Source organism: Dendrobates tinctorius, unplaced genomic scaffold (genome assembly GCF_039654945.1).
Source record: "Dendrobates tinctorius isolate UK_male_01 unplaced genomic scaffold, ASM3965494v1 ptg000127l, whole genome shotgun sequence".
NCBI lineage: Eukaryota > Metazoa > Chordata > Amphibia > Anura > Dendrobatidae > Dendrobates > Dendrobates tinctorius.
Window position 1 is genome coordinate 1,925,150 of NW_027361795.1, and position 12,158 is coordinate 1,937,307.

Genomic DNA, 12,158 nt, shown 5'->3' on the forward strand with positions numbered 1-12,158 from the left:
TTTTTCAGCTGCAAAAGTTGATCATCTTTTTAAAAAACTGCATCACCTGAAAGGTTTTTGAGCTCATAGATAATGTTACTCAATAGCAAAAGCAGATTAGAAATCTGCTCTATCTATCCATTTATCCATATCTGTCTATCCATATCTTATCTGTACCAAAAAGAATGAAAACCGGGTAGTACACCAATATATATTCTGTTCTATCTAAATATCTTGATTATTGGATCATAAAAATGATTAAATGTCTGAGGTTCACATTGTACTACAATAAATTTTTCACTTAAATATAAGCAATATGTGTGGGAGTCGGAGTCGGAGTTGGAGTCGGAGTCGGTGTAAGGGAAATTGAGGAGTCGGAGTCGCAGGTTTGGCTTACCGACTCCACAGCCCTGGTGAGCACCACTGAGGACACTGTAAATAAAATGCAGAAAACTCAGAACCAGCACACGCAAAAGATTTCAGAAGTGCACTTAAAACAAGATGATCTAGAAAATAGATCTAGGAGAAACAATCTTAGATTTGTGGGATTCCCGGAAAAAGTAGAGGGTAACGACCCCACTGACTTTACTGAGCAATGGATCCTATCTAAAATTGGCAGAGACACACTCTCCAGGGTGTTTGCGGTAGAGAGAGCACACCGCGTTCCCCTGCGACCCCCTCCCTCCGGGTAGTGCCCCCCGTACAATGTTGGCCAGGATACTTAACTGCAGAGATAGAGAGAGACTATCCTCCGGGAGGCTAGGAAGAAGGAGGACCTCATATTTAATGGACGCCGTATTGAAATATATCCGGACTATTCAGCAGAGGTTCAGAAAATGCGGATGAAATTTGGCGAGGTCAAGAAAGGACTGAGAGTGCTGGGAGTGAAGTACTCTATGTTATATCCCGCCAAACTGAGAGTAGCAGCTTTGGGGTCTGTTCAGTTTTTTCCAACCCCAGAGGAGGCCGTCAAGTGGATGGAAATCAACCACTCCAAACTAAGGGCTGAGAAAGAAGGAAAAGGCTGAAGAAGAATTTTTCGGACATTTTTTCTCTATTTTTGAATCTGTGCCCCGCGACGCCTGGGTACTCAGGTCTATTTTTGGGTCGTAGATCCTGGGTTTTTTTTTTTTTGGTTTTTTTTTTAATGTTTATTGAATTATCCATGTTAGAAAAAGTTATGTGGCCTATTGGGCATGTTTGTATGTGACGGTGGGAGCGATGTACGCCCAAGTGAAGGAGGTTCAGTGGCTATTCGTGGGCTCACAGTAGCTAGGTGCCAGTTGCACCCTCTCTCGTTGGAGAGAGAGAATCTGTTATACGGGGAAGGAGGGGAGAGGGGGGGCGGGGGGGATCAGGGGGGGATATGTTGTGGGAGAGTTTTCATACTGCAATGTGATAAAGGGACTACAAGAGACCGACTACAACTGATGTTCATAGGACATAATGAGTGGTGATACAAGAATTCTAAGTTGGAATGTGAGGGGGGTTTCAGATCCAAGTAAAAGAGCGGCAGTCATGGCAGAAATTAGAAAGCACAATCCAGCTATTACGTGTTTACTAGAAACTCACTTGATTAAAGGAAAAGAAAAATGGCTAGAGAAAAAATGGATTACCCGGGCCTATCACTCTATGTATTCGGCCTATGCGAGGGGAGTCTCTGTACTGATACATTCTCATGCTCACTACGAGGAAATTGAATCTTACGTAGATAGGGATGGGCAGTTTGTTTCCCTGAGATGCCGAATTTCTGGTGTATGTGTGATCATAGTGGCACTTTATATTCCACCCCCATATTCGAAAAAGAAACTACAAGAGATTTTTGAGTGGACGGGGGGGAGGGGAATGTCCGGTGTTAATATTAGGGGACGTTAACAATGTCATGAACGAGTATTGGGATCGTGTGGGAATCGGGGGAATTAACCCCAGGAAGGATAGGATGACTCCATTCGGGACATATGTTAGTGAGATGGGTATGATAGACTTATGGAGAGTGCGGAATGAGGGGAACAAATGCTTTTCGTGTTATTCGTCCTCGTATCGTGCCTTATCGCGCATAGACTTAGCATTAGGTAACAGGGGCATGGACGGAATAGTTGGGACGGTGGAATATTTACAGAGAGTTATCTCCGACCATAAGGCAATTGAAGTTAGTTTGAGACTGGGAGTGGGAAAAAGGAGGAGAGTAGGGGGGACAATACATCCGGAATGGCTCAAATGTCTTAATATGGAAATTATTAAAAAAGATCTTATTGAATTCTTCCAATTAAATGAAGGTTCTGCTGACTCACTTATAGTGTGGGATACCATGAAAGCATATTTAAGGGGACTATTCATACGAGATATTTAGAGACGTAAGACACAAACGAGACAGGTAAACCAAGAGACTACAGACAGATTGAGCAGGGTAGAGGAGGAAATGATACGTAGGCCCAGTATCGCCACTAAAAAGGCATTAAAAGAAGCACAAGAAGAAGTAAATAAGTTATATTTACAAGGGATAGACAAGAAAAGGGCATTCCAGAGAGCACTGTTCTATGACGAAGGGGAAAAGGTGGGACACTTACTGTCAGTGATATCTGCGGCGCAGAAAGGGTCCACACAGATATATAAAATTGTCAAGGAGGATGGGGTAACTCATAAAGCCACCTCTGGGATATTGGAATGTTTCCGGGAATACTATGTAAAATTATATACCTCAGAATTGGGGGTTAGAGAACAAGAAATGGATAGATACTTACAAGAGATAGAGATACCTAAGTTAGATGATACTGATAAACAGAATCTGGAAGAATTATTTACTGTAGAGGAAGTGGCGAAGGCTATTCTGTCATTGGCAAATAATAGGTCACCTGGCTCTGACGGTATCCCGGGAGAAGCATATAAGGAACTAATAGAGGTCGTAGCACCTAAACTTAAGGAGGTATTTGAAGATGCAGCGGAGAGAGGGGCTTTGCCGAGGTCTATGAGGGAGGCCGTAATTGTGGTTATTCCTAAAGAGGGGAAAGATGCCTCATCCGTTGAATCCTATAGACCCATCTCGTTATTGACGTCAGACGTTAAAATATTAGCTAAAATGTTGGCGATAAGAATGTCTGGGGTTGTTCAAAAATTGATACATCCAGACCAATCGGGTTTTTTACAAAATAGATCTACCGCCATTAACCTACGTAGACTCTTTCTAAATATACAACTCCCGGCAGATAATGAAGGGGAAAGGGTGGTGGCCTCGCTGGATGCACGAAAGGCATTTGATAGGGTAGAGTGGAATTATCTATGGGCAGTATTGAAGTTAATGGGATTCGGACATAGATTTATTTCCTGGATTAAATTATTATACGTGGATCCAAAGGGGTACATTAGGATTAACGGGGAGACCTCGGAGTCGTTTGGGTTGTTCAGAGGAACTCGTCAGGGATGCCCCTTATCGCCGTTGCTATTTGCGGTGGCAATGGAGCCATTAGCGATTAAAATTCGTAACTCCACAGAAATACAGGGCTTCAGATATGGGAATCTGGAGGAAAAGATTGCCCTATATGCAGATGACATACTCCTTTTTCTGCAAGATGGGGGAGATTCGTTGACTAAGGTTATGGCCCTTATAGAAAGATTTGGATCCTTTTCCGGATTGAGAATTAATTGGGACAAATCATGTATCATGGGGATTGACCGGGAATTGGGATGTCCACATATAGGTGGGGTGGATGGACAGCTGAAAGTAGTTAATGAATTTAAATACCTCGGAATATGGGTATCAATGCCTATATCTAGATTTCTCGAATTAAACCTGGATCCTTTATTAGTTAAACTTAAAGCCAAGATGACAGCATGGTGTAAACTAGTATTGTCAATAGTAGGGAGGACGAACCTACTTAAAATGATAATGATGCCTCAGTTGGTGTATATTCTCCATAATACCCCGGTGTGGATCCCAAAGAGAAGATTTTATAAAATTAATACTATTTTTAGGGAACTAATTTGGGGGAAAAAACAAGCAAAACTTAAACTGGAAGTGCTCCAAAGGGGGAAGGAGGAAGGAGGGCTGGCGGCACCAAACCCATGGATATACTTTATAGCAACGCAAGGGCAGCACTTCAGAGGTTGGCAAGAGGAGGGAAATTTAAATGTTATGGGAAAAATTTTGGCCCAACTGACCAATAAAAAAATATTAATACAGAGTCTGGAGGCGGGATGCTTTGTGAGTCATGGAAAAGGACTACCTACTTTTAGGTTAATGCATAAAATATGGCAAAATATTAAGAGTCTCAGAGGAATTGGGGAATTGACGACGTACACGCCTATTTGGGATAATGCAAGCCTATCAAAACTGTGTAAATTGAAGGATTTTGGTGATTGGGAGAGGAAAGGATTGCAATATATGTGGCAGTTACTGGAGGGGACGGAAATCAAGCCATTTTCTGTATTAAAAGAAGAGTTTGGGCTCTCGAGCAGCGGGGAGTTTCGATACCTCGGTCTCAGGCATGCATTCCAGGCACAGAAACATATGACACATATGATGGTACAAAAAGATGTTGTGTTGGATTATGTGTGCGCGTCTGGGGGTACGAGGGGAGTTATTTCCACCATTTACCGGGACCTATTGTACTCCCACATGATTAGGTTTCCCCTAAAGGCAAAAGCTAAATGGGAGAGGGAAGTGGGACAGATAGAAGATGAAATATGGGACACTATATTAGAATATATACCCAAACTTTCATTGAGTGAACCGGGTAGGATATCGCAGCTGTACATTATACATAGAACGTATAAAACCCCGGAACTTATGGAAAAAATGGGCCTGAGGGACAATGCGGAATGTCCAAGATGTAGAGTTGAACCCGCGGGAATGTTACACATGCTCTGGTCCTGCCCAAGACTCTCTTCATATTGGGGGGAGGTTATTGAACAAATTGAGAAGATATACCAATGTGGAGTGGGAAGGGACCCCATAACGTGTGTGTTGGGGTATGTGGAGGAAGTGTCTGTGGGAAATGCATATAAGCCAATTATAGCAAAACTTTTATATGTTGCCCGTAAACTGATCGCACAAAAATGGATCGATGCCGAGTCCCCGACGGTTGGGGAATTTATTGTACGAGTGAACAATGTAGTTCGGTTAGAAGAAAGAGTTTATAGACGACGACACAAAGAGGTGCATTTTGAAAAACTTTGGTCTAAGTGGTTGCAGTAGAGTCAACCTTATTGAGAATGTCTTATGGCAATTAGGCTGGGGGGGCGAGGGAGGAGGGAGGAGGGGGGGCTTTCTTATGAGGGGGGTAACTCGAATGTCGTATATTTTTTTTTGTATATGTTCTGGATTTTGCATAGGCTTTTGCCTGCATGTAATGTAAACGGCATTTGAATATAATAAAAAATCTTTGGTTCAATAAAAAAGGAGAGAGCATCATGTGACGCTCCCTCTCCCATCACTCCCCCTCAGCCTCTCACTCAGCATTTTCCAGCAGTGGAGCTGTTGAGACGCTGAGATGCTCTGCAGAAGACAGGGCAACGGGGAACGAGGAGGAGAGGTACAGTAACTATTGTGTATGTTTGTGTGTGTGGGGACTGCACTATACTGTGTTGTGTATGTGTCTGCTGCACTATACTGTGTGTGGGGGGGCTGCATTATACTGTGTGTGCATTTGTGGGGGGTACCGAATTATACTGCGTGGGGGAAAATGCATTATACTCTGCGAGTGCTACATTATACTCTGAAGGGGCTGCATTATACTGTGTGTGGGGGGGCTGCATTATTCTCTATCAAGGCCCATGGTGAGTGCATTTTACTATATGTACAATATGGGACCTGCATTATACTGTATTGAGGACTATTTGTCCCAATCATTCTTCCTCAGCCGGAGTAAGGGTAGGTGTAAACGATGCGGTTAGATGCTGCACACTTTTGCAGAGTCCAAATGTTATTGCATAGTGGATGGGATTTCAAGAAATCCCATGGCTACTGTGCGTGCACAGACGCCTGCAGCTCACCTGATGAGACGGACATGTGGCACATCTCTCCAGACCACAGCATGTCTATGTATCTTGGGGAGTCGCGAGTCTCCGCAGCATAAATTTCACCCATACAATGTATAGGACGCTGTGATTCCACACGGTTCAGTGAACACATGCTGATTCACCTTCGTTCAAAAGCCGGCAGCGCTTTGGATGCAGCGGAGATGTGCTGTGTCCAAAGTGCTGCCAATTACTGAGTATGTACACCTACCCTAATTAGGCCGGGAAACAAGCGTAGAACGACTTCAGTATTGTTGATCGCGCTTGTTTAGCGGCCTGAACTCAGCGCATGTAATAATAATAAATAATCTTTATTTTTATATGGCGCTAATAATATTAAACCGCGGCGCGCTTTACAGTTTTGCACACATTATCATCACTGTCCCCGATGGGGCTCACAATCTAAATTCCCTATCAGTATGTCTTTGGAATGTGGGAGGAAACCCACGCAAACACGGGGTTACAAACTCCTTGCAGATGTTGTCCTTGGTGGGATTCGAACCCAGGACTCCAGCACTGCAAGGCTGCAGCGCTATCCACTGAGCCACCGTGCTGCCCATGTAGATACAACCAAAATGTTTCTGTGTGATGGTGCAATATATGAGCATATGGGGCCCCACTTTATGCATTTGCCCAGGGCCCCACTTTGTCTAAAACCAGCCCTTTTACACAAGACAAAAATAGCTATAACCTATTGAGAAGGTAACACTAGAAACCGAAAAGGTAAAGCTGTGTGCACACGTTGCATTTTTTTAAGCGTTTTTGCCGCTTTTTTCCCACAGTGGAAACGCTTAAACGCTATTAAAACGCACCCCATGCAATCCTATGGGATTCCGCAGTTGCTGTGCCCATGCTGCGGATTTTACCACTGCGGAATCTCATAGCGGTAAAATCCGCAGCATATCCGTTATTTCTGCGGAATCGCGGTGATTCCACCGCCATAGGATTGCATTGAAACGCTCCCTTTACGCATGTGGCTGTGCCCAATATGCGTAAAGTGAGTGCTTCATGTGCTGATGGTACCCAGGGTCTGGAGGAGAGGATACTCTCCTCCATGCCCTGGGTACCATATTCCTGTAAAAAATAGAATAAAAATCATAAATAGTGATATACTCACCCTCCGCCGGCCCCCGGAGTCTTTCCCGCCTCTCACCACGCTGCCAGCAACTTCCGGTCTCAGGGATGCATTGCGCGAATCACCTGAGATGACGTCGCTGTCTCACGAGCGTGACGTCACAGAGGTCCTTCGCGCAAAGCATCCCTGGGACCGGAACCTACCGGCAGCATCGCTGAGGAGATCGGGGGCCATCGGAAGGTGAGAATAACCATTTTTTTTATTATTATTTTTAACATTCTATCTTTTACTACTGATGTTGCATAGGCTGCCTCAATAGTAAAAAGTTGCTCATATTTGTCAAGCGCTATGCTTGATAAGTGTGACCAACCTGTCAATCACTTTTCCAAGCGATGCTTCACATTGCTTGGAAAGCAGCACAAGCATTCTACAAACTAAAAACGCTTGCAAAACGCTAGTGTTTTGCGGGAAACCGCATCCGAATTCCGCATGTGTTTTACCCGCGGCGGGGAGTTGCGGAAATGCTGCAGACAATTCCGCAGCAATTCTGCAACGTGGGCACATAGCCTAAAGGAAGAAAAGAAAGAAGAAAAATGGGGAGAACAGCTATAAGTAGTAAAGGAAAAAGGGGAGAGGAAAGCCATATCTATAGTGAATGGTTAAAGGTATGATAGTGTCTGAAAACCAAAGTATGGTCTAATTGGTTATAATAATAATTCAAAGGGGAGAGCAGGAATGAGAATGCAAGAAAGCAGAGGAAAGGAAAGAGGGGGGAAAGGGAGAGTAAAGAAGGAGGCGGATAGGAGAAGCATCAAAGAGAAACTGGGAAAAGGAGGAGAGCGGCGTGGGGCAGAAGAAGGGAAGAGGATAGTGATGAGTGTGGGATACAGAAGGATTATAAAACAGACGGTAAGGGTTAATGCCGTGTCTTTTGTGGTTAATGCTCTCAAAATGAGAAAGATGCAGGATTTGTGGAGAAAAAAGGCAAATCTAGAAACAAGTACAGTGTGATTCTATGATAATGTTAGCAGATATTCATGTAGAACACATTCAGCAACCACAATTGAAGTTCCTGGATGCATCCTGCCTTCTTCCTGACCATTTTCCCCGGGAGCTAGCCCACGGCCTGTGTCCATGCACCGCACCCTTATTAGTTTGGAGGATGTCTGGACAGGGTGAGCTCTTCCGATATATTTATACGCACTGAGTATCAAACTTAAAGGGGTTGTGCGGTCTAAAGTGATAAGTCTGCAGTCACTCTGTGTGAGTGCAGACTTACAAATCTCCCCTGTGCACGGACTCTGCGCTGCGAGGATTCTTCGGTTTCTGAGCCGGGAATGGCGGTGATGTATGTGATATGCCTGCTGTCTGGCAGAAGCTGTCTGAGGAGCACGGCCTTGCTTCATACAAGTATATGCAGCAAGGGTGCAGCCGTCCAGTAGGTGCTGCTGGCCAGTGGGCACGGTCTTGCTCCATACAAGTGTATGGTGCGATGGTGCTGCTGTCCGGTGGGTGCAGCCGATTAGTGGGCACGATCTTGCTCCATAGACTGCAGACTTATCATTTTTAGACCTGACAACCCCTTTAATAGTAACATGGTAACTGGCATGAGTCTGCCCTATAATATGGAGACCAATCAAATCAGATGTCTTGTTTCTGTGTGACATCTTTCAGAATATCTAACAGTATATGCAGGCTTAGCCTGATTTTATAAAGCTGGAATACAACTGGCATATAACAAGTAATATAATATATTGGCAAACTATGGATTATAATGGCAGCATTGATTATTTTCTTTATTAAAGGATTGATGTCTCGGAGGCATTTGCCTGCATAGTTTGCTGCTGCAGGTGGGCAGACTCGTAGAGGAGAGTGTAGGTTGGAGTCATTCTCCCAAAGGCTCTACAGTGAGTGTATTGATTCTGAATTGACCAGTCAGGCGTAGACCCTGTTTTACACAATGTTTGGGGTTACATTTGAATATTCGGGTGTTTAACCAAGGCTTTATGTAAGGACAGGAGGGGATCTAGCCTTTTAAGTATTCTGATTAACTTTCAGTCCCGCCAGTGTTCTCCCATCGCCCCATGGGAAGAGAGGATGAGCACGACTTGCCCAGTTCTCAGTCTATAGTAGGAGGTTTTGTGAATCCAGTAGCTTATGATGCCAGGTCCAGGGTGCGCATGTCTGGATAGTTAAGACCCCCATGTAGTCTAGTCATATAAAAGATCTACATAGGAAATTGATTCTTTGTTCATCTTTTTTGCTGAAACAAAAATTGATTTTAAAAATCATCTGTATAGCTGGCATAAAACATATTGTCAAATTATAATAGCTTTATTTTCAAGACATACTGATAGGGAATTCAGATTGTGAGCCCCGATGGGGACAGTGGTGGAATATGTGGCGTATGCAGCTGCTATATAAGCAAATAAGATACATAAATAATATGCACATGGATGATTGTATGGTGCTTGCTTCCTCCTGTGTTTTGTAATATCTTGTACGCTTCTTTCAGACATCACTCTACAGTGGCTTATTCAGCACTCCAAGTCCCGGAGGAGCTGAAAACACCAAATTCCTGGCTACCACTTTTAAATATCCTGGAGAATGTGTTCCTTCTAGGACTTACCACAAATACCGAGAAAAAGGAAAGGCGTCCAAGTCCTCAATTCTCTCTTTTTCCTCCTTATCTTTTTGGGTATTCTCTCTCCCTTCTTCTCATTTCCTTACGTCTCGATTTTAATGGTATTTTTACACTCTCCTCACTTCCATTGTAAGATATTGTCCACCTCCTAGCTCATTCAGCCATCTCTATGATAGCCCTTTCTTGTTGTTGGAGTGTGTGTATATATCTATTCCCGTGTCCATGTATATAATTTCCTTTTCTCTGTGTTTATTTAAATGTATGAATTTAGTTATCTGCTGGTTGACTGATAACGTATCAACATTAATTTATATAGACCACCTTGTCAATATATATATATGTATGTATGTATGGAATATCATATAGCTGTTCACAGACTGGTATGTCTAAACTAATGGTTCACAACATAAATTATACCGAAAGACAAAAAGAACAGGCCATTTTCTAGACTATTTCTATAAACCTGCTACAGAAGATAAGTATATAGGCAATAATGGCCTGCGCTCGGCTCGACCCAGTGCTCATCATCTGAAGAGGTGACCCCATCTTAAGGAGCAGAACAAAAAGGTGGATAAAACCGGTTGAATAATTTTTTTTCGGCGTGAATTTATTTTATAAGATGACTTGGTATTTGAAAGGTTTTGGATGACTTTAATCCAGGTGCTCACCACCTGTTAGAAGGAAATGCATCTTTAATGAAGTACTTGTCTCATGTAGAAATACAGAAAAGCTGCATTCTATGCGTCTGAGTATTGGAAGTGCCACTCACGTCTAAGACTACAGCAAATGTTTGTTAATAGATATTCAGAACAGTTTGCCATCTCCTGGTCAGTGCTGACATTGGCACTGTTATACAGTCTACTAATTACACAGACTTTTTTTGCTTTGTTTCTTGAGGTCTGTTTCTTGTGTATATTTTTTCTTTTCTGTCTAATAAATTAATAACTTTGTCAACATTGAAACTTTTTATGACTTACTCTATTATTTAAGCCCCACCATACACATTAGATTGCCTGCCAGTCTCGGCGATATCAACGGTTTGTGCCAACAGTCTAATGTACTGTATATGGGAACTCCAGACAGGTGATTGGGGAATTAGGGATCCGGCGTGACAGAATTCGCACCTCTTATCCTTTAGTTCTTTCAAATATAAGCCACCACCTGAGAAGTATGCTAGCGGCATTCTCATAGATAACACCGGAGTGCTTGGTCCAAATGAGCGCTCTGTTTATGGGAAAGCTGGCCACTATTCTCCAAAACCCGAACTTGACAGCCTCTTAGGCATATATGAGGCTGAGTTCAGGTCAGGTGAGCCGCAGCCAGTTTGTGCATCGTGGTCGAGACATGGACTGTGATACATGGAAGTTTGAATTCAGCCAAAGTTGTAGTCTTAGCCTTTTGGCTAAAATACACTGCAATTGCTGTGAATGAGTATGGTCGAAATGTTGCAAACATTTTTTCATACATTATATCCCTATAAATTTATATGAAAAAAATATCGTAACCTTTTAAAGTGGACCTTTCAGTTCATTTTTTCATTTAAACTGAGTACCTCCCCCTATTGGTACTGCCAACCCTCCATATTTGCATTTACGGAACATTTTCCCTTCTACGACATAGTTGTATTTGATAGGCCAACATCATTGAAGAGAAAAAGCATACAAAGTTGTGTGGTACACGCCCGCTTCAGTTTGAAGGGAAAATGTATATATTACCTTGGAATGAAGCGGCACAGAAGATAAAGAAAAACTCTTCCAGACTCCATGGCGCTGCACCAATTAGAGGACATATTAAATTTAAATAAAAATCCAGTGAAAGGTCTTATTCAACTACCATACTTCCAGACCTACTATAAGCTTTGAAAGTCCAGGGTGTGCAAATGATAATTTACAGTGATGTTCTAAAATGTCATTGCATAGTATAGCAGCTGCAGGAGCAGTTAGTCGACTGTCAAACACAGCCTGACTCCACATGGGAATTCAAAGGGAGGGGCTATTTCTGTCATCCCAATTGCTGTATACATAGCATTGAAAAAGCTCTGTGTATGCAGCAATAGGAGGCACTCCCAGTTCTTCCTCCTCCAGACCCAGTAGATCATGTGATCACTGGGTGTAGAGAGGGAGTAGGAGCTGCTGGGTCTTAGTAGACGCTGTCCGCTCTGCCATGCAGACCAAAGGCTGAATTTGCCCTGTAACCAACACTTTTTAAAATGTATTTCAATGCTCCTTTATGGTCCTAAAAAATGTGAAAAACAGGCCCGTATTTCCTTTATTTTCCCACTGATGTCGTCCAATAGAGTAGAAAAAAAAAGAATATCCAAATTAGGCCCCACATATCATGGGAAAACGAGATGGAAAAATATTCAGTATCGGAACGAGAAAAAATGTTTACAGCTCTATAATCCAAAGGTGTAAAAACAAAAATTGCATTTGTTCAGGAACGGTGGAG

General features: G+C 42.9%; 1 protein-coding gene across 2 annotated transcripts in view; it reads left to right on the top strand.

Annotated features, from left to right (window-relative positions):
• Nucleotides 1-10,672, top strand: part of LOC141047373 (ADP-ribosylation factor-like protein 8A) — a 40,113-nt gene extending 29,441 nt beyond the window's left edge. For both annotated transcript variants that reach the window (XR_012219792.1, XM_073542427.1), the window contains one exon: nt 9,582-10,672. Coding sequence is in view for 1 of the 2 variants with exons in the window: in XM_073542427.1 (XP_073398528.1) it covers nt 9,582-9,631 (50 nt within the window). In the remaining variant the exon portion in view is untranslated. The remainder of the gene's footprint in view (nt 1-9,581) is intronic.
• The last annotated feature ends 1,486 nt before the right edge of the window (nt 10,673-12,158 follow it).